This window comes from Halichoeres trimaculatus, unplaced genomic scaffold, assembly GCF_033239565.1.
Source record: "Halichoeres trimaculatus isolate MK-OKI-2021-1 unplaced genomic scaffold, fHalTri1.1 fHalTri1_scaffold_3, whole genome shotgun sequence".
Classification (NCBI taxonomy): Eukaryota; Metazoa; Chordata; class Actinopteri; order Labriformes; family Labridae; genus Halichoeres; species Halichoeres trimaculatus.
The window spans coordinates 30,147,582-30,169,507 of NW_027437181.1; the positions used below are offsets into that span (position 1 = coordinate 30,147,582).

Consider the following 21,926-nt stretch of genomic DNA (forward strand, 5'->3'; position numbering starts at 1 on the left):
TTTCCAGCATTTCCACGCTGGAGATCATTTTCTTGACTTACGTGTTGTGGTGTTTAAGAAAACCGAAGCCAAAGACCTCCTCAGACAGCTACCTCTGGTCCAAAACTAATGTTGTCGATAATGAGTTAAAACACCAGTAATGAGTAGCATTATGTAGTACTACATTCTAAAATTAGGAACTTTTTAAAAGAAAAACAACAGTAAACAGTAAATGATCTACCATGAAAGTAATAATCAATAATGTGTTATATTGACTGAAGCTTTCCACTTTCCTTGATTTTCCTGAGAGCACATCCAGTTTAAGAAGGTCTATATGATTGTGTCTGTTCAGGATAACAGGACTTCACCCTGAGTTTCAGACTTTTATTCCTGCTTCCTCTGCACTAGTATGTGTAAACAGTGAGAGTTTTCCCTGGAGGGGAACCTGACCTGAGTGCTAATCTGTTAACTTGTAATGAGAGCATGAGTGAATTGTAGTGAGACAAGGAGGGCTTATGTCAGCTGTCAGCCAATCACCCTTTGACCTCCGGGGTAACACGGAAGAAAGAAACTTGTGGATGCACCTGATGAGACGACGGACACTCTCTTGTCAGGTTAGAAGAGGTCGGTGCGAGTCAGCTCCATGTGTTTCCACTGGGAGTCCAGCTGTGTGACCTACAGCTGACCCAGAGGATGACATTGGCGTTGAGTTACAAAGGCAGGAGCAGGGGAGAAGAGTCGGGGGAGAGGGGGGGGCTGAGGTCTCTCTGAATAGCTGCACAGGCTGATTGACACGAGAGGAACTTCCTGCCAATTCCCCCCGCTGCTTCTGTATTCTCTTTCAGTCCACTAAAAGTCAAAGGCAGCTGAGCTTTTACTACAGCCATGTGTTTGCCCAGAGAGGTTGCTGTGAATGGAGACAAAGTGCTCCTTAAAGAGCAGGATTTCCACGCGGCTCCGCGAATAAAGCCGGCTTGGCACAGGGCTTCTCCTGGCAGGTTCCTCAAAAAGAGAGTGCAGCGATCACTGCTAATATGTCTTTGGCAAAGCTGCACGGAGGGAAAGAGTCAACAGGGGAGAAATGCATGTAGCCAATAGGGGAGAGGGCACTAACCATCACACTAACAAGGCAAGTAAGAGCTTCTCTCTGTGAACGAGGGTTTGTGTCATGGACAGAGGTGGGAGGAGGAGGAGCTGATGAGATGAAGTCACTGATTTGAGTCATTAGTAAAGGAAATAATCTAAGGAGATTAAAGTTTCAGTCATGGAGGATTTCCACCAATCCTTAGTATTCATTTTGGCTTCTGCTATACTGCTTCTTCATTCTTTGGGGCGTTGCTAATGTTTTTTCATCTCCATCCAGGTTCCTCAAAGTACAGAGACCCAACAGGAGTCAAGGGCTGAGCATGGAGACATCCGGGGCTCATGGGGTGCCTGGGGTCCCTGGTCTGCATGTTCTCGGACTTGTGGAAGAGGGGTTCAAGAGCAGAGCAGACCCTGCCTACCAGTTTACAGTCCATCCAGGAGACCTGGTGTTCCCCCTCCACAGCAAGGCCATGTTATCTCAGCTCTGCGGCCAACAGTTCCTCTGCACCGCGACACCGACAGGTCCTTCAACAGCAGCAGCAGCCGAGGAGAAGGGAGGGGGAGGATGCACCCCCGTCCCAGTGGACGCAGGTACAGTTTCATCCTTAGGAATGAGATCTGAATAGTAAAACGAGAAGTTCATACATTTTCAGGAGTGTTATGTAGATGCTGTCAGGAAGGCAGCAGAGGTCATCAGTGTGTTTGATGAATAGAAAAACTTTAAGGAGTCTCTGTGGCCTTCATCACACTCATGTGACATTTCAGAGATATGTTTAAGGCATTGTCTCTCTACCATTAACGGTAAATGAGGGAAAATCTTTTGGAAAAACAGAGATCATTCTTCCAGATGAGCTCCAGAGGCAAGTAGAGTCTATAACTGTGATGGTGGCTCATTACCTCAGACACAGGTTGGGTTTTCCATTAACTTGTTACACATCTATAGTTTTTCAACATCTGAAAAAAAAACTTTAAGTGTTTAAAGTGTTATGATCATTTTTCACATTTAATTATTTTGTAGTACCCTCATGAGTTAGATCCTTATGCAGTAATTTGAGTGTCATGTCACTGATGAACCTTTTTTTCAGTCTCTTTGGAAAGATCCACAAGTCCCCAGGGAGCCTGAGCGCTCTAGCTGCATGCTGAGCAGTCCGGTCTAAAAGTGACTCTTCAGAGTCGTCACTGTTTGCCATCCGAGCACTCTTCACTGGAAAACTCGTCTTTTATGGATGGATTCAAAAGCTCGGCTTGTGCTTGGCAGCTCTGTGACCTCTTTCCTGTTGTTTCTGCCTCTAAACAAATAGCTCTGACAGCAGAGTAATGGGGGGTTGTTTGAATTGGAATCTGAAGAGCCAAATGACGACAAAAAGCTCCTAGAAATCAACCGAGAGGATCTGGAGGGTTCTCAAAAGAAGTTTGGATGAAGGGTCGTGAAAGTAAAAGCTTGGCTCAATTAAACCTGATAGAAAAGGATATCAATTAAAATATTCTGGATGGCCTCATTTATGCAGTCTATGATTGGTTTAAGGAAGGTGAATTTATTTTCTCAAGCAGAAAAAATAACAATTCATATGTGATTCTCAGAAAGCCATATTAAAAACGTCTTTCTACACTGGTTGCTCAGTAGATAGTTTTGTTCATCTCTAGTTTGTATCTTCAGGAGAGTCTCTGACATTGTCCCTGGGAGGTACGGCTATGGCAGGGCTCCATACGTTGCTCCACTGCAGACCGATACAGGCCAGAGCTCAGGGTCACCTCATCCCCACAGACAGAGACGCTCTGCTGTGCCTGATGGCCACCACCACACCTCCAGAAGCTATGGCGGGTCAAGGTCAAACAATCTGGACCCTTCCATAAACTTCCATTCCTACAGCAGACCTCACTTTCAGCCAAGGGCTAGGCAGCCCAATAACAACCAGATCTGGGCTCCTCTCTACCAGCCTGGCTCAGTCAACCAGGGTCAGGTCCAGCAGGAGCGGCAAACAGACAGCCAGACGTCCAGACCCTGGCAGCACCAGGAAAGACCTTACAACCCTCTGCCAGCTTCCTATTGCACAGGGGAGCACGCTCACTACAGGATCTGCAACAGTAACGTATGAAAAACCACACTTTCTTTCACATGTTTTAAGAACATTAGCTTTGCAGAAAATAGATTAGACTTTAATCACTTACATTTTCTATTAACACATTAATGGGTGTAAAAAAAGTTTGTATAGCTTAAAGAAATAATGATTTGATATAGTCCATTAAACCCTGTTCTAGAAACACATTTTTGCAGCAGCTCATAGGATTTATATCTGAAAACAACTTGTTTCAGTATAATGATTTTTTGGACGGGTCTAAGTAAATGTTTGCACCAGTGAAAGCCCCTGACTGCTTTATTTATTTTGAACATCAGCATGTTACATAAGGAGTGGCATGTGTTGATGTCTGAGTAAAGAAAAACCTTTCATCTGTTCTACAGCTTCATTGAGTGGTTGCTGTCTGAAAATAAAGGGAGCTAATTGACCGTGCACTGACACTTCAGTTATGTGTAATGTTAAATAGATACAGAACTCCAATATTCCATAGAGTGCCATCTTTGCCTCATCGCAAACATAGGGATAGGCCACATTGTTTTCATTGTTTTTTGATGTGCCTCTTCAGAATAAAAACTTAATGGAGTTTGATAAAATTTTCCTTTGAACTTAAAGGGGCTGTGAAGAGTTTAGAAGTGATCTTGAAAAAGTCTCCCCACTAGATATGTGCCCAAGTGTAATCCACACTTCAAAGTGAGATTATCAACCCCAATATATAGTGTTGAAATGCTACTTCTTAGCTTCTTCACAGCCCCCAGATCGGGTTGAGCAAGACAGGATTGAAAGGGCTGAACTCATAGCTAACCAGGATTCACTAACGTTACACATTACCGACACGTCTCCCAGCATCAGACTGTCAGCGCTACTAAACTACTGTATGAACTGACAGTTTGCTTGTTAACATGTTAGCCTATGGATACGTTGGAGCACCGCGCTGCTAGTAGTGCTGCTTGAAGCTATTGTACGGTACAAACTTATGCTTGCTTGTTGTCACGTTTCAAACAACAGTGCTGCGTAACTGTACTGATAAATACCTGACTTCGTTGCATTGTATCTAGTAAAAAATTGGCTTAAAAAACAACAAACAAACACACGCCTGGTTAAATTTCATGTCTTTATGACAGTGTGTGTGAAGCTCCGAGCCAGAAGGTGGCGAGGCAGTCCAGCTAAAACAGATCCTCCTCACAGCATCTTTGAAAAGACTTAATTTATTCCAAAGTAAAGCATTTTGTATATTGATAAGCCTCTTGTAGCCTTAGTAGAACAACACTGTACTTTAACAACTGTTGTAAGAATATCTTCAGGTCAAACCCGAGCTGTAATGGAGGCTGCGCTTGGAATCCGTCCTGTGCATTTAACGCAACTCAAACACTGTCAGACTCTGTGTATTGTCTGTGGTGTGTGATGACACAGATATTTAAGTAAAGTGAAACAGACCAGGGCCTGTTTAGATAAAGGAGATATAGTGAGATGTCAGCGAGGTTGGGTTTTACTCTGGAGCCTCCATAAACACTTCACTCTCACTGCTTTGGCAAGAAAGCCTGAGTTAAAGATAACAAGTTAAACATTTAAAAAAGAGCGAGGCAGTCAAACAGAGGATCAACAAAAAATGTGTGCCTACTGCAATTACAAAAGGTGTTCTCTGTTGAACAATGTGTGTGTGTGTGTGTGTGTGTGTGTGTGTGTGTGTGTGTGTGTGTGTGTGTGTGTGTGTGTGTGTGTGTGTGTGTGTGTGTGTGTGTGTGTGTGCGTGTGCTTGTGTGTTTTATTGTCTTTGTGTGTACTCTTCAGGCCTGTCACCCATCCAGCAGTCCCATTAGAGCTGTTCAGTGTTCTTCCTACAACAACCAGCCGTTCATGGGCAGACTGTATGAGTGGGAACCCTTCAACGAGGGTACGTTCCATCTTTGTACTTATGAATGTTTAAAGTTTTATTTCCTTTTGTTTAGATCAGGGCTCTGCAACCTGCGGGTCTGGAGCCACAAGTGGATCATTAGCCTCCTTGGAGTGGCTCCCTCTGACCCTGACAAAAAAAAGTCTTAGATAAATAAAAGTTATTTCTTTATCCAATTTCTTTTTCTTTTTATTTGTTTTTTATTTTGTTGCACAGTTATCTTGGAGTTCATTAAATTATTATTATTTTTTTAGTAATTTGTCAATGGTTTAGATGAAATTTCCCCTTTAGTTTGTCCTCAAGACAAATTTGCAAACTCCAGGTGTAGAAAGTGTTTTAATTATCAGCAGACAGTCTGTCACCCTGAATTTTGTAGACGGTCTGGACAGTAACCTAGAAAGTCTTTCTACACATCGATCACATATAAACTGTTACAGTTACACCTTCAGCTGCCTGACCTTTGTCTGATCATAAAGCAGAAGGTTTGTTGGGATGAATGCACTGCAGTGTGCTGCCTGTCTTTAGCACAGCTGATATAATACAGTATTCATACAGACGCCTTAGTCACAGACACTCACCTGAAGTAACCAGGCAACAGTCCAAACACCTCCTGAAATGTAGTTTCTGAGAACTTCTGAGAACAGTGATGGAATAAGCAGCCTCCAGTTTAATATCCTGTCAAACACGTGAGTACGAGGAGATATTGTCTTTGTGGAGCAGCGTTACTGACAGATATTACAGACATGTAGATTAAATGACCTCAGGTACATGTATTAGGTGAGGTCAGGTTTATATGACACCCAGCTTGAACAATGTTTAAAGAAACTCTCACATCTGCAGAAGTTAAACTTTTCTGTTGGATACTTCAGTTTATCTTAGTGACAAAAAACCTGAAGAAAATGTTCGTTCAGTGATCGAGGTCTGCTGTGGTCACAAGGAAGTAGGATATTTTAAAGTTTAACATTTTTTAGTTTTTTTATATTTTCATCCATAGTTTTTAGATACTCCTTTTTGTCTTTTTGAATAACAAAGTTAAACCTTCCTGTGTTTGTCAAATGAAGTGATAAATATATTTCCAAAAACATTATTCTCTCCACTGATGAGCCTGTCTAATTGTTAAGCTCTGATATTGAGACACAAAATAACAGCATCAGATCCATTCATGCCTCATGTAGACCTGTGTGTGATACCTAAAATCTTTGTTGTGACTTTATTTCAACACTGTGCACCATAAGACCACTGTTTTTTTAAGTTTCTGTTAAACCATCACAATCACATATTCCTCTTTCAGTTCCAGGGGATCAGCACTGTGAACTGAACTGCCGGGCCATAGGGTTCAGGTTCTACGTGCAACAGTCCGACAGGGTAATCGATGGGACGCCGTGTGGAAAGAACGACTCATCCCTCTGTGTGGCAGGGAAGTGTGTGGTAAGCCTCTTTATGATCTCTTTTTCATCTACCTCAACAAGCTTCCCTAAAGCATTTAGCTTGTGTTTATCTACGAGGTGTGTTGACTTTTAGATCTGATTCAGCGACGCTTTCAATCGCAGATGGCTTTTTCTCTTCCTCTATTCCTCTACAATCTGATCTGTGTTGATTATGAAGATGCGTATGAAACAAGCCTTTAGCATTAGCTACCATAAACTCTGCTTTTATTTGCGGGAATCATTGTTAAATCCATTTGTTTCAATGAGTATAAGTGGACTGGAAATTAGTTTTATTAGAAAGAAAGAAAGAAAGAAAGAAAGAAAGAAAGAAAGAAAGAAAGAAAGAAAGAAAGAAAGAAAGAAAGAAAGAAAGGGTTATATGTGACTGATGCTCAGTTGTGGAAATTATTATTGGATTTGTTATGACGAGACATATTTTTTGGGGAGAATGGTTGGATCACATAGCTTTAGATGCAGTACAGTACAGCAGTTCTGCTGTAGTCCTGAGTGTGACCAGCAGAGGGCAGCACAACATCAGAGTGACAGCTCTTCATCTGCGATAAGACAGAGTGAAGTGGAGGTCAGGACAACCCTATGGGCAAAAAACAGAAGATCTGGGATCTCAATAGAGGAAATATTTGTACCTCTGACCCTGTATGTAATACACATGATGAAAACACACCTGTGAGAGCAGACTCAGAGAGAGACTGTGTGGGCTCGCTGATGGCTTTATTTCCAATGTGCTGCAGTCATTTTAATACTTTTCTGGACAGGGTTTAACTCAAATATGTTGGAGAAAGCTCATTTCAGCTGATCCCGCTGACCCCCCTCTGTTAACCCTGTGCAGTTCCCATGCACTCTGTTCCAGACAATCTATGCAACATTAAGATTGCATCAAGACAGAAGCACTCTGGTCTCTTACTTTGGCCTTGATCACAAATTTCACAGTCAACACACGTCACTTTGAGTTTGAGCAAGACTGACATGTTGTTAACTCATCGTGCTTTATAAAGAGAAATCATCATATGACACAGACAGTTTTGATCTACAAGAGATCATTGGTAACTTCTCTGCCAGATATTTTGCTGTTTGAACACTCAAAGTTCAAACTCATCCGTGAGGAGACTGTCCTCTCATCACTCCTCCCATGGAGATTTGCTCAGCTGGTTCAGCCATTTGAGCAGGAGATCCCTCCAGCTACAAGCCAAGAGATAATGTAAAAACATCTGGATTATTAAATTTAAATCAGAGCTGCTCTTCTTGCTATAGCCAAGCATTATTGTGGGAATTGTTTTGGAAAACTTCTGTAGCCGTTGCTGCACGTTACTCCCTCCCTCCCTCAGGGTTAAGAGCACCCTGCAGATACATGTGACATATGGAATATACACTGTGCCCTGTGCTCAGAGCATGATATTTCATTAGCAGCTTATTGACTATAAAAGAACCAGAACAGGAGGAGGCTGGTCTGTTAGAGGGAGGGAGTAAGCAGCACAGCTATTTATCGTCAGCAGCAGCAGCATGGAGCAGGAAGGAGCCACAGGGAGGAACAAGGAGTTGGCAGCCCCAACAGACTGTTTGAAGTGTCAGTCATCATTGGTGCCTGTTTAGATCAGCTGATGGTCAGCCGGTTTAATGCACTCTGCTTGACCTAACATGATACCCTAGAACTTGTCAAAATACACCAATAAGTGATGGATCAAAACAAAACAGTTTTTCATTTTGCAGTCAGTCTGTTGGTTCACCACTCTGTTTAAAATTAGGAGACGTCAAAATGAATAACAGTGTTCTTTAGCCTGGGAGGATGGGTCCTGCAATGTGATGAGACTTCTAGTCTTTTGCTAATGTCACAACAAGGTGGATTTTTTCTTCCATTGCATCTGTTGCATAAAATGTTGTTAATGCTTCATAAATGAATCAAGTCCTACAGGGATAAAATGTATCTTATATAATAGAATAGAATAGAATAGAATAGAATAGAATAGAATAGAATAGAATAGAATAGAATAGAATAGAATTTATTGTCATTGTAACATGTACAACAAAATTGAAGTCACAGCAGCAATCAAGAAAACAAAAGTAAGAAAGTGTATTGAAAGTGCAAAAAGGTCCACAAGAAAATAGATGATGACAGCTTGTCTATTATTCTCCACTTCAGCCAGCCTCCACCTCCACAGGGTCCAGGACTGAGCTTCTTCAGTCATGCTCCATCTCTGTCTCCTAGATCCTGTCTGCTCACAGCAGGTGAAGCTCTTCCAACGTGCCTTTGGTGTCTGATGTTAGCTCCGTAAGCCACGTCTGTGAATAGCATGATGCTACTCTGCCCTCTGTTATTCCCTCTGTTGCTGGGTTAGCACAGCTAGCTCGTCCATCTTATTGGAGATAGATCTTACGTTCCCAATAACGATGGATGGAAGGACAGGTCCATGTCGTCACTTCTTAGCTCACACCTGAGAACCAGCACGTCGTCCTTACCTCCTTCTCCTCACCTTGTGGGAAGACATCAGGCCTTACACCAGTAAGCATTGACATGCTACAGGCTGCTAACAGCTGAGTTTACATGTAAACAATGCAGCCATGGTTACATGTAGGATCTCCAGACAAACACAAGAGAAAAAGTAGTAAAAATATCACTGAAGACACAAAAAGTTTGGTTTCCATGACCAACAAATGAGCCATACAAAGCAATAATCCTCTCCAAATTTAAAGATTACGAAATAGAGGCCAAAAATGACAAGAAACGGACAGATAAGAGAGAGCTGCTGCAAAAGGTAGCCATAGCCAACAGGGCAGAGCCTAGCAACAATCACACCTGATCCCATGTTTTTGTCCGCACTGCCCCTAACATGAACAAAATCTCAAGTTATTCATTTTATGATTGGTAATTAGAGAATATATAATACCCTCTAGAGCCGGCCAGATTTCCATCAGCTTAAACTGTACTTCTTATGTGCACTAATTAGCCAACGTTAGCATGCTAAGTGCTTTTCAGTTTACAGATTTTGTAGAGAAATGGAGAATCTGTTGATGAGGGATGACAGGCACCAAGTCACGCCAGATCCTACAGCCAGTGCAATGACAACTGTAGCCTCCTGAGCTTAACCATTACCCAAAGGCAATGAACTTTATAGCAGAGGTAATCTGGTTTACGTTTTTAGTGCATCTGTATCCTTAGTTTTTCAACCAGTCATGAAACAGCGAGCTTGGGCTGTCTGGAAAGCACTCCACAGTAATAGAAGGGGAGCAACAGAGGCGGAACCTGTGGAAGTCACCTGAAGAAGAAGCACTTGTCAATAATTTCTAATCCAAGAAATCTAAAGCTAAAAATCTGCTTTAATACTTGAAATTTAAATGCTTGCAACACTGGTGAAAGGAAGACCACAAGTCTTTAAGTATGATAGAAATATCTATTATTGCAGAGAGTTTGGGCAATATTTCTGGCAATTTCAAAGGACATTGTGTCCTGTACATGAGATTCGATGACCTCATTTGGGACAGAGCTGCAGTTAGGCTGTCTGCAGCTAATAGTTAGACCGGTGTTTGTGTGGCTGCTTCATACTTCATCTGGAGGACTGTTTGATGTGGCCCTGGAGGCGTCCAGCTCTGCCAACAAGATGATCAGCTGCTGTGCTGAGAGTACAAGATATAGGCAAAACATCCCACCTCCAGTTTTAAGTGTTATTTATTTATCTAATATATTATTAGGGGCTTCTTGTGTTACAGTTGCATCATATTATCTATTTTTAACGGTGTGTTAAATGCACACAAGTGCAAATATTTAGTCATTTTTGGGAAAAAGAAGCTGTATGATTTCACATATAAACCAGATTGTATCTTACAACATGTCACACACATGCTTTACAGAAGAGTGTGCTTTTCAGCTGTTTGCTATGGTTGGCTCTAATGTTGTGGGAACCAGACTGTTTAAATCCCTGCCTGACCTTACAAACAATACTGGCAGACCAAGATGTACATTATGGTTGGGCTCATATGGGAAGCTGTCATGGAAACAACATGAAGTTTGTTCCCTGTTTGTGTGGTTTGAAAATGTTTCCCCTCAGCAGATACATGTGGTCTCTGCGAAACCTACTATTGTTGGCTGTTGCCCAATCCAGAAACAGCAACAAGGTCTAAAGTGCTGTAAACAGTTGCATCAGGAGGTACAGTATGTCAGCTTTTGTACAAACTGATGAAATGTCCCCAAGGTTTACTCTGATCCAAGCTGAACCCCAGCGCCATTTCCTGGTAGTTATTTAAACAGAGGTAAATCAGCAGGTTACCTCCCTGCATGGAACAAATACACTGCAATGCATGAGCGTGGAAGTCCAAAATTTAAAATAAATGACAACCTAAAGGAACAGGAGATGATCTAATGCTGTTTCCTTTTCAGGGATATTACAAAACTTATATTGAAAGCATTAACTTTGATAATATAGAGTGCATCTACATCTATTTTCATAAAAGAGTTAGGCCAAGCTATCACTACAGTGGACACTGATGTGTTCTGGTGGAGTATCTTATAGTCAAGGCACTGGAGCAACCTCGCTGGTGGAGCTGCAAAGTTGATGTCAACTTTTGATAACCAAATACAATCCACTGACCAGAAATCGAAAGTTTCTGACTCTTGTGTTGGTATTTTTCTGTTTTACCCTTCCCCATCCCGGCTCTATTATGCTAATCTAGTAAAGAATTCTGCAGAATCTGCATTTGTCAACAGAGCTGTCAGACATGTTGTCATGTCCCTTCCTTTTAATATCAAATAACTCGTTTTCTCACATGACGTACTGTCTAGCTAGCTGGTCAGACAACATTGAAACCACTTCAATCTTTGTAGCAAACACTCAAAGTCTTTGATAAATAGCCAAAATACTTCCATCATTGTAGAATTCTGAAAAAGCACAAGGTTCTCAGCTGGGAAAAACTTGGTTTTGGTTTTGGCTTGGTGGTGGCTCCCCACAACTTTGAGATTTTGTCAGAATTGAAACAAATACCCATCACACAAGAGTTGTTGAGTTGTTGAGAGTTTGTTTTTGTTTTTTTTCTTTTTCTTTCATAATACTAACTGGATGTGTACTGCATGATTGTACTAAGACCTATCTAACGCTTCTCAACGCCCTTATGCATGCTTCATTTTATTAATCAGATGCTTTGGTATAGATCTGTCCAGTGTCCTTTATCAATAGTAACTTGATGTGCTTTGTGTCGTATTGTGCATGGCTTTGTACCAAGCAGCAACCTCCGGTCTAAGAATATTAGACGATGCTGAAGTGCTAAAATCTGCTGTTTCTCAAGCAGAGAACCTCTTGAGGCTGGCTCCGGGAGTACTGGAAGTCACATACACACCAAACCAAAAAAAAGCAGTTTTCAAAGCAGAAATTAACCTATTTACAGCCAGGTTCAAAAAACGTCTCCTGTCTGAGTCTCTAATTTTACTATCGGCACACACTGTATGGGGGGTGAATTTTTTTCTAACTCGGCCGTTTGGAGGATATTAAGATCGTGAGCTTGCCCAATCAGAGGCACAGCTCAGGTTTACGTGACCGACAGGCACCCTATGGCTGTATGCAAAACCCTTGCCACTACCCATATGGCCGCTTTAGCCAATATGCTTCATTTACCATTTCAGAAACAGATGAGTGACGTCAGGGAGACTACGTCCATGTTTTATACAATCTATACTTTGTACTTTGTGTTATCCTGATGTTTCTTTGCATAATTTGAAAATTCACTTAATGTAGTTTCCTGTTTGTCTTGCATGGGCTTCATATATATGTTTACTTACCCTCAAGTAGTTTTTTTTTAAATAGGTGTTTTGTTTTGTTTTTTCAAATTAATTCCCCATACATTTTATTCTGCTTTTTAGGTTGCCTACTTTGATATTTGGCCGGGGGCTAAAGATGGAAATTAGCCCTTTGGCTAACTCTGACAAATTTACAGAAAAATAAATGAATATGTGTTGTCCCTGTAACTAAAAGTAAATAAATAAAATAAATAGTAAATAAATAAATAAATAAAGGCAGACTTCAGCGTGGAAAGAACTATCTTGCTTTCTAGAAATTATAATTGAGAAAACATTTTTGGACATATTTTTTGATTCACCAGTTTGACCTGCACACACACTGCAGCCAGTCACCAGGGGGAGCATCAGAAGTTTTGGCTCTACTCTGAAGGATCGGTTGTACAGTTTATCTTCAGTTGAATAGATTGAACACTAGCATATATCCTTTACCCAGATTATTCTTGGTTCACAGTGATTTAAAGCAGATATTAAAAAAAACATGGAACCTGCTTGTAAGGGAAAAGCTTTGACAAATTCACTTGGCTTGTTAGGAATGCTGAACAGAATTCCTGAATTATACTTTTGGAATTAAAATCAATTCAAGGGATAAACATCTCTACCTAAGTTTGAATCTACACATTTAGCATCTTATGGTGATCTTTAAGAGTGATTTCACTATGCAGCTGTGTTTGGAGGTAGTTCCAGTTTTGGCTTCATTTCATAGTTTCATTCTCAGGTCTCTTGAGCAGGTTGTGGCGGTAAAACATTTTCAGACACTCAGTCACAATATGAAATAGTAATTCAGCACATTTGGACAGGTCTTTATTTTGAAGGGGAATACAGATCATTTATGCCGTTGTTTTAGCTTTACGTACAAACTAAACCACAGAGTTTGAGTTCTTTGTGTGGTCCCCAAGACTTCCTCCTGACACCTTCCTTGCTGCATGAATAACAACCCAGCTCTGTCCACTTGACCTTTGTCTCCCTGTGTCACTGCAGGAGTCCTTCTCGTGTTTCTGAATCTTCTGCCGTGACAAACTCAAATTGCCTGCTAAAGAGACTCCAGTGTCTATCAGGTTTTACAGCCAAACTAATGAGGCAAATCAAGGTCTTTCAAGGTTTGCACCCTGCAGTTTTGTACTCAAGTAGTTCTTCAGCTTCTTTCTGGTGGTGGGCTGGTGTGATTTCATCCTTTTCTCACTGCCTGGACTGTTGCCAAGCCTTGATTGTCTGTGTATTGGCAGCTCAATACTTGTTTAAAGCTTTGAGATGGATGATGTGAATACAAGCAGTTTGAGCAGCTCATAAAGGAGGTTTCTACACACTTGTCCATCAAAATGTCACGTAAAGCACAAGATCATGGCGAAAACTTAGTTTAGTTTTTCCATGGTTGTGTAAGATTGCATGTTAGAGATTTTTGGTGCACTTTAGCACTTTTGCATACTCACGGTCTACATACAAGCAAGCCGAAGGGTTGGAGTGCGTTCAGGAGGATACTTTGCTCCCTTTGTGTTTGTGACAAGAGCCACTTGCCTTTATTATTTGTCCTGTCTCTAATGGCTCACAGGAGCTCCTTCTGAACTGCTGGATTGTAGTTAACTCTTGATTGGACAGCTGAACAAATATGTTGGTTTAAACTGGTTTGAAACAACTGTTAGAGCTAACTACAATGAAAAGTAATCTCTGTGAGGAGGACTTTTGACTTTGTGTTGCTGGTAAACACACGGTAGGAGTAGGGATGGGTACCTTTCACATTTGAAACAATACAGTACCTGTGCCTGGTACCTGGCAATTGGTATTGGTACTTAACAGTACCATTTTCTGGTACTTTTTTGTGTTCATGGGGCAAAAAAAATATCAATTCAATAAAAATTAAATCTTTAATTTCTTTAATTAAAAATATTTTTTCTTTCAATATATATTAAACTTGCAATGGTAGGTTCATGTTCTGCATGGAAAATAGCCTACTTTTCCAGACCCTCACAGTCACAAGGATGGGTTTAGGTACCTAAACATGGTACCTTTTGATTTTACGAGATTCGGTACCCGGTACTTTTGACAGAATTCAGTCGGTACCTACAAAAGTAACTAACTCGGTGCCCATCCTTCCTTTATTAAGGTCATGGGAACTGCCAACATAAAAGCCCTCTGCACTGGGGGTGCACCAATCACAATTATCTGGCTGATCACCAATCTTTAAAAAGCCTGACCTGCCCATACCGATTTGGGCCAATAATCGATTTTAATTTTTTATAACTGGCAGCATATACCTTCAATGTTCCAATCTTATTTTATTGAAATCCCAAAAATTGTTATAGAATCGAATCGCTACTTGTACTACTGTTGTAAAGCTAAAATAAACTGGTTGTGTTACATTAGGCGTTTTATTTTTGTCCTCAACATGGCTTTGATATTTAGAATTGACTGACTCCTTTCTTATTAAGTCCATGACTCTCAAATAGGATCATGACATAAAAATAAACTGCTTGTATGGCCTACAAGTGGAGCCTCTCCTGGCATCGGCAGGGGTTTTGAATCAAAGGCGCTGTGTCCAGTTTTACTATCCAGCTTTTTGACAAAAACGCATCAATCCTCATTTAATAACCCATCGTGCCAGTGTCGGATCATAAACTGTAAATGTAATTATATTTAATGAAACTCCCGAGATATGTTTTATGGAGCTTTATCATGAGTTGTGCATTAACTTCGAAGCAAAGAGTGATGTAATTGAGGTGAAACCATAGCAGCCTAATAAACAGGATTTGAGAGATATAGCTTGTACTTCTGGTGTCTTTTGATCAGTTTTATTAGATCACCATTCATCTTTTTAGTGTATGGACATTTCTCATGACTCACTCAGGCACATGTAGACGTTGAAAGCCTGCACTCAGGCACTGAAAGCCCCTTGAATGTGGTCACTCATTTCAGACAAACAGTGAGAGAAAGATCCCTTTATGGTTGGACTTTCATTCAGCTGCGACTTCCCTCCCTTTATACTGAGGAAGGGCATTTGAGAAGGGTGTGTGTATTTTTAAAGGCCGATCACTGACCACACACTTCTCTGCTGGCGGTGGTGGGCCCAGCTGAGGGTAAAAATCTGTCCTGCATGCACTATTCAGGATCCAGGAGTGGGTTTGCTTCTTGTGTGTTTTTTGGAAGACCTTGATAAAACAACAGGAAACCCAGTTTAGACATGTGGAAGATTAGTATACCAAAGTAAAATGAGTCAAAAACAGTTTGACCAGAAATGTTTTGCTTGTTGATAAGCAGAGCAGCACTGACAGATTTCTGCGCAGAGTTTTAAACAGCCTTATCTCTAAATAGATATGACAGATAAAATGTCTCAACACTGACCCAGTAAAGTCTTGACACATCATCTGCAGTCTTCCTCCCTAACTGGCATGTATCCCAGCAGCCAGAGTGTGACTCAGGCCCAGACTCATCAGACTCAACATCCCGACCACTCCTCACCTCGCTCCTCTGACAGCTGCATCTGTTTTATGCATTCCCCGCTGAGGTGGACAGGCAGACTTGTTAAAAAGGGGATGAGTGCTCTGATATACAGCCTGCCTGCTGAAGGTTGGTGGAGATACCTCAATCACATCTCTGTCACGACAGGCCCCGGCTGTACACTCACAGGGTGTTCCCCATCATTACCCACTGCAGATGGTTATGGATTCATGTCAGCAGAGCCTGTCCTGGGTTATTGCACTTTTACAGCAACAGTTATGATAGCTTTATAGGTATAGTGCCTGTAATGTCAGTCAGGGGATTTTACCGCACGCTGTGTTGACTGTTAGCCATGCTATCAACATGGCTTAACAGATGGTGGTTTACATTAATCTGTTTCAGTGTAAAATATAACATCAACAGATTGGTGTGAGAATTTAAATGCATATTTGTTGTATTTGGATGATAAATCTGAGTGACTTTGATTACACATCTGTGTAATATACTGATTGGTCAAAGCTCTACAGCAACAGTCTGTTATTTTCTCGATAGAGAACCATTGCTATAAAGAACAAAGTTGCTCTGGATGTGGCTTTGATCACAGACTGTAGCTAATGCTATAATCATATCAAAACACTGAAAGATGTCATTAAATTAATCCTCAGCAATTTGATTCCCTGTTTACTTTTTTTAACCTAGTTTCTACATTTTTTTGCCTCATGATCAGATGCCTGTAGTACAATTTTCAAAGAGGAGGCCGGTGCCATTAGTGTTCATGGTTGTCGGCTCCTTAAAGAGGCTGTAAGGAGTTTGATAGTGATCTTGAAAAAGTCTCCCTTCTAGATTTATCCACACTTTAAAATGAGATTATCAGCACCAATATTGCTGGTTACAGGTTATTTTAAATTAAAATTTTAAAAGCTACTTCTTAGCTTCCAGGTCCGGATTGATTACTGGTCACATCTAGGTCTCTATAAAAACACCATGCTGGCTGACTAAGTTTAGAAGTGAGAAGAGAGAGAACAATTTCTGTGATTAATTTTGTTGTGATGGTGGACACAGGAGCCTGTCAGACAGAAAAAGGACAGAAGAGCAGAAAAAAGATTAACAGGAGAGTGATACAGCCCAAGCTAAAGGCTAAAAAATGAGCTAATCTGTTTGTGATAATGTTTATTCCAACCCACAGTCAGCAGTTATCCTGCAGTGGTCTGTTCAAACTTGAGAGTCTATCAATAAAATAAAGAGTGAGGTTACGTTAGCTCTGCTTGGTAGATGACTGGCAGGACATAGCTAACCAGGATGTACTAATGTTACACATTACAGACATGTCTTAGAGCACCAGACTGTCAGCTGTGCTAAATATAAACAGCTACTTAACTACATACAAACTGACAGTGTTTACTTGTTGTCACATTAGCCTACAGATACATCGTAGCACTGGGCTGATAATGTCACTACATAGCTGGCTACTACTTGCTTGATGTCAGGTTTCAAACCATAGCACTACGTAACTGTACTGATAAGTCCCTGACCTCAGCGTGTTGTATCCAGTTTAACAAAGGAAATTTGCTTCGATCCGATCTCCATTTAATCCCAAAACAAACACACACCTCGCCAAAAGCAATTTAGGACAGTGTAAGCAGGGAGTATAATTACAAGAGATTCTTCTCATAGCATCTTTATATCAGTTGAGTTGTTTGCCTTGAACTGCAGTCTGGAGTCCATTTTTACAAGTGTTCCCACTTGGAGTTTTAGTGTTAGAAGTATTCTACAAGTTTACCTATTTTTATGTAAGCAGACATAAAGAAAAACAGCACAATTGATAAGAAAGGTTTAGTTTATTTATGTAATACATTTTTTTTAATCCAAGGATAAGAGCTACGGCTATTCTAGCTTTTACCCTTTCAAGCAGAAATGTGGTCTCCTTATTCTCTCATCAGAAAGGCATGAATATGAGAAGTCCATTTTGTAGACAGTTGAGACAAACAGGGACAGAGGTGACAGATTGATGCCTCGGTTTGACCTTAACTTCCTGGATCTTGATGGGCCCTGCTCTCCCACCTGCTGGCTCTCAGTGGCCCTCATCGACTCTGTGTGACCTGTGTGACTCTGGTTGGCTTCAGTGTTCTTGGTTTGGTCAGACACTTGTTATGCACCACCACATCTCTGCTGGGCTCTGCTGCAGCTCATAAAGTCTTTTTCAGGATACAGGCAGTATTTAACTTTGTGAGGGGGGGCGGCTTCCTTCAAGCTGTGAAAAAGCAAAGTGTCTGCATTCAATATGATCTCCATTTGATGTGTTTCCAACAAACTGCTGGTTTATTGAGGTAGATCCTCTTAGTTCTGTTTGCCTGAGTGAAAATGTGAACTAGTTTAAAGCTTTTTTGCACTGTCAGGGGAACATTTCCATCAAAGGCAGCCAGTGTTCAGATCTGTGCTGAACTTCCATTTCCTGATCATATTCAAGCTGGTCAGCACATCAACAGCTGGGACAGCACCTTTAAATATTTGTGTCAGCAGTAAGAAGGGACATATTTGCACAACCAGATTCAAACACTCTTTTTCCTTTTTATCCTCACTCTTGGTATAATTTACCTTCTCTAATAACTTTGTCATACACGTTGTAGGATGAGGATCTGATACAGACAACTGAAACCTAGTGTTAAGTTTTAAACTGATTTAAAAAAGGTCAAAATTTAATGCTAATGCACCTCTGTGTTTAACTAAAGCACTAGAAAGAATACTGACTATAACTGTATTATCATTGTGTTTTTCACTTTATACTTTCTTGTTTGTCTTGTTTGATACTTTAACTCCATAAATGATCTTATCTTAATTATTTCTACTTTAGAAACTAAACAATGTGACAGAATTATTCCTCTACCTTGCTAATATCCTTAAAGCCCCTATGAGGAGTTTTTAACTTGTCATAAAAACAGCCTGAAATTAATATTGATGTCTATGTGATGGGCTGCACGGTGGCGCAATAGTTTGTGCTGCTGTCTCACAGCAACAAGGTTATCGGTTCGATTCCCAGCTTGGCCGGTGGGCCTTCCTGTGTGGAGTTTGCATGCGTGGGTTTTCTCCAGGTACTCCAGCTTCCTCTCACAGTCCAAAAACATGCTCATCAGGTAGGGCTGCACGATTATCGCAATCGCAATGTCAGCACATGCAATTCAGATTTTTCCTCCATGATAACCAAGCAAGTCTGTAGACTCATCATGACACAACTTTTTTTATTAAATCGCAAGCACAATATTGTCCACCTAATCGCAAGTCCCACCATTTCCCCAAATCGTGCAGCACTATCGTCAGGTTAATTTGTCACTCTTAATTGCCCATAGGTGTGTGTGTGTGTGTGTAAGCTTGTCTGCCCTGCGATTGACTGGTGACCAGTCCAGGGTGTACCCCGCCTCACGCCCAATGACAGCTGGGATAGGCTCCAGCCACCTTCGACCCTGCACAGGATAAGTTGTTTAGTAAATAAACGTATGAATGAATGAATGATGAATAAATGACTACGTGATTTAAAAAAAGCAGACACAACAATCAGAAGATTGAAGATGGATTGTTGATGATGTCTGTAAACCCAACTACTTGGTAGGTCCCAGAGAAGTCGATAACAGCAAAGATCCATGATATTCTGTGTCAGTAAACATATCTTACACATTTGCAGGACAAAATCAGAAAGAAGAAAAATCCCTATAAGGGCCACAAAATGACACAAACCAACAAGGCTCATACACAACATAAGTGTCACATTTTCAACAAAACTGTGTTGTCATGGTGAGGTGAAGTGTTCATCAGTGCCAAAGGTTAACTTACTGACACATCAAAGGATATACTGATTACCATTTTTTTACAATAGGCCTAAAATGCTGGTCAAACATTGCGTCTGGCTGTACAATAACCACTTAATGGCTTCTGCCATAATGCTATAATACTTTACTACCTGGATGTAAACAAACAGACATAGATGGCATCTCACAGCGAAGCATATTTTGGCAGTATTTGATCTAGAAAATGGGGCTAGAGTTGTATGTAGGCCCATTCTGGTTAAACAGGCATATATTAACCTTACAGGTGCAATGGCTAACCAGAACAGGTGTGTGTGGATGTTAAATGGCAAGGAAGACCAAAGGCTGGTGGTGCCAGCTCTGCTAGTGTTAGCCAAGTTCTTCATTTCAGTCTTTTTTTATAAACTGGATTGCACATGATGTGCATTATATGTAAAAATAAAGCTCCTGATATAGTCCGTAGACATTATCATCATTCGACTTTTTTACATGGTCTGGTGTAAAAAAAGGCAAACTTAAAATCGCAAAAATGGTAAATATCAAAGAATCACAGTTTAAATAGAATCAGCACCCCAAAAATTGTAATAGAATAGAATTGTGAGAATAGCATATTGTCCCAGCCCTGGTATTAGCCACACTCTGCTAAATTTTTTTCCATTGTTTACATGCAGACTCTGTGATCCTATTTTTAGCTCTGTTACAAAAACTGTTAATTTTGATTTGGGGGCAGCTGAAAATAAAGGGGAAAGAAACAGCTAAAACACCCAGCAGGTTGAGTTCTCCAGCGAGCTGTGTCTCACTGATAGAGCAGAGTGAATCTGGTTGCTGAGACTGATTTACGAGGGGATACTGTGAGGATACAACGTTGTATTTTTAGCCCTCAGTGGTCACACAGGTCTTCCTCGGACAGACGGTTGTTGACAGTGATTGGCTGCTATCTGGGTGGCAGTCAATTGAAGGGACAGTTGAGCACATTTTATGGCTCATCGGTTTGTTTGGAATGTCAGAGATCTGCAGCTCTCACTGTGTGGTCAGAGCTTGCTGGGCACTGGGAATTCACGGTCATTTGAGAGTCAGATAAGAAATAAAGGTGTGAGTGAGTGTCATTCACCTGCATGTAGTGACATAACTCTACATGTGCCTACACCTGTAGCTGTACTCACAGTCTTATTTATCAAGGCTTGATTTCAGATGTGTGTCAAAGTTAGTGTGTATTTTTTTAGTCCCTGTCTATAGATGTGTAAATCTGTTGATGATAGATTGTCTGCGCAGTGGGTCCCTGGCATCTCAGGGTCAAACTTCTTCATCAGACAGACTCTTATCTGATGTCGTCTAACAGCTTTATTAACAAAGGACCTCCTGCGGGTGTATAAAGACGTTAAACACAGAAGGACAGAGATAACAGTTGACTAATGTGGTCTCGCCGTGCACTATCTGGGCTCTCTGTCACAGTTTCATGCCTCATAAAACAGGCTTCTTGCTGAGGCTAAGATTGTTGATTACGGTATAATAAATGTTAATTTAGTCTGCAACTGACTTTTAACAAAGTGGAACATAAAAAGTTGGAGCAAGTTTGTTGTACTTATTTAAAGAGGAAAGACAGTAAAAATGACAAAACGCATAAATCATACATTTCAGAATTGTTAATATGTGCTCGGCTGTCAAAGTCCTAAATCTACAATGAGCACCTGTCAGATTTTAAAGGTCCAGGTGTTACAGGTCAACCCCTTTTTTTTACACTGAAAAATGATCTACTCATCTCTCTAGCTGAATCTCTCTATGTCTGGGCTGAGGGTGATTTTGCTACAGATTTAAAGAGGGTCAGCATGTTCAGTGTTACCTATGAAGCTGTGCGTTGTTAGATTTCCCTATTCTGTATTAATAATACCTCCTGCCAAGAGCAACAGTGAAATGACCTCACATTACCAGGATTTTACAACAGTTAACTGTATTTATTTCACATTAAATCCCCTCGAAGCTGGATCGGGTATTGGTGGGTCACTAAGGCTAAACTATGATTTAGTCTCCAAGGTAAAAAATTTACAATCAAATAATTTCTGTAAATTCTGAAGCATTTTTTTTTTTTACCAAACTGCTGGTAAACATTTAAACACTAATAGTTTAAATAAATATTAACTTTAGTTATTCCATATGTTCACATTTTTGTCTTTTACTTAAAACATTACCAGTCTTATTCCACAGCAGAGCATGCAGGTTATTATCTAACACTGGTATCAGTTCAGGATCGGTACCAGCTGATACCCAAAGCCCAGGTATCTGTATTGGTATCTGTATCCGTATCTGTATCTGTATCTGAATCAGAAAAGTTGGATCAGTGCATCCCTAGTATACAGCTGTGCTTTTAAGCTGTACTTTTAATGGAGTTAGCGTAAGTTCATGCAGGATGCAGAAGTCATACGCCCAACTGTGATCAGCTGACAG

At 40.7% G+C, this 21,926-nt stretch overlaps 1 protein-coding gene across 1 annotated transcript in view; it reads left to right on the forward strand.

The window, feature by feature from the left end:
- thsd4 (thrombospondin type 1 domain containing 4) overlaps positions 1–21,926 on the forward strand; it is a 67,447-nt gene that overhangs the window by 5,939 nt on the left and 39,582 nt on the right. Inside the window, exons 6-9 of the mRNA XM_074667318.1 lie at positions 1,343–1,656; positions 2,723–3,155; positions 4,932–5,034; positions 6,326–6,462. Coding sequence (XP_074523419.1) covers positions 1,343–1,656; positions 2,723–3,155; positions 4,932–5,034; positions 6,326–6,462 — 987 coding nt within the window. The remainder of the gene's footprint in view (positions 1–1,342; positions 1,657–2,722; positions 3,156–4,931; positions 5,035–6,325; positions 6,463–21,926) is intronic.